Raw genomic sequence first — 976 nt, 5'->3', positions numbered from 1 at the left:
AAACCCAATTAGTTCCGTCATTATTTGTTATTTGTTATCTTCTTTCACTCACACTCATTGTTGCTGCTGAAACTAGACTTGGTCTGCTGATTTCTTCTTTTTCAATAGGTTGGTGCGGGGCTAGAATGTGGTATTGGGGTAGATGACTTCGACGATTGGGAGGAAGGTGACGTCCTTGAGGCATTCAACACCGTGAAGAAGGCAAGAACGCTTGAGGAAGCCTCTGCGACTGTGACTGCTGCTCTCAAGGGTGCAGGCGTCCAGGTGTAGATGTTGCAAAGCTGATAAGCGAGTAACAACTGCAGCAGCCATTTTTTCTTTTGGCGTCGAAGCTGGAGTGCGTTGGCCACATTCCCTAAGAATGACACTCAGGTACTTGAAAGACAGAACCTATACATGCCACATGACGTGCCTGCGTTGCTGCCGGGAGCCTGCCTGTGCTGGACCGTATTGTATCCCGCCTCTCAAAGCTGCATGTGCTACTGTATGTTGATGTACATAGAGAAGATTACATCTGCTGTTTTTAGTTTGCCTCTAACAGGTAGATAAAGGGTGTGTGTGTGTTTCTAGTTTTATGCCTTTTGACTTCTTGAGACAAGCTGTAACCTGCAACGTTGAAGCCGCATCATTTTCCGATCATCATTCGTCATCCTCTTCGTGAAAGTAAATGAGTTCGCTCTTCCAATTTGTCATGTCAGAATTTCCTCGTTAAAAACCAGGAATTCAGAACGTATGTGTGTGATACCCAGTCACAGCGATTGTGCCACCGTTGCCCGGCATCTTGATGACTTTGTTGTAACCCGGATGGGTCACCTCCATGAACTTGGAGTGTAGGGTATCCCAAGATGGCATTGTAAGGGAGGCCGATCCGGGCCACGTCGAAATCGATTAGCTCAGTGTGGTAGTCGTCACGCTTGCCACTCACGGTGCTCCTCTGGTAAGCTAGGAGAGATTTCTGTATGCGGGCTGCATAGAC

General features: G+C 47.5%; 1 protein-coding gene across 2 annotated transcripts in view; it reads left to right on the top strand.

Moving 5' to 3' along the window:
- LOC123156780 (translation initiation factor IF-2, chloroplastic) overlaps window positions 1-642 on the top strand; it is a 25,833-nt gene extending 25,191 nt beyond the window's left edge. For both annotated transcript variants that reach the window (XM_044574957.1, XM_044574956.1), the window contains one exon: window positions 109-642. In XM_044574957.1, the coding sequence (XP_044430892.1) occupies window positions 109-270 (162 nt within the window). In that variant the 3' untranslated portion in view covers window positions 271-642. The remainder of the gene's footprint in view (window positions 1-108) is intronic.
- The last annotated feature ends 334 nt before the right edge of the window (window positions 643-976 follow it).

The sequence above is a fragment of the Triticum aestivum genome, chromosome 7B (genome assembly GCF_018294505.1).
Source record: "Triticum aestivum cultivar Chinese Spring chromosome 7B, IWGSC CS RefSeq v2.1, whole genome shotgun sequence".
NCBI lineage: Eukaryota > Viridiplantae > Streptophyta > Magnoliopsida > Poales > Poaceae > Triticum > Triticum aestivum.
Note: the sequence above shows the minus strand (reverse complement) of the source record. Positions and strands in the feature narration are given on the sequence as shown.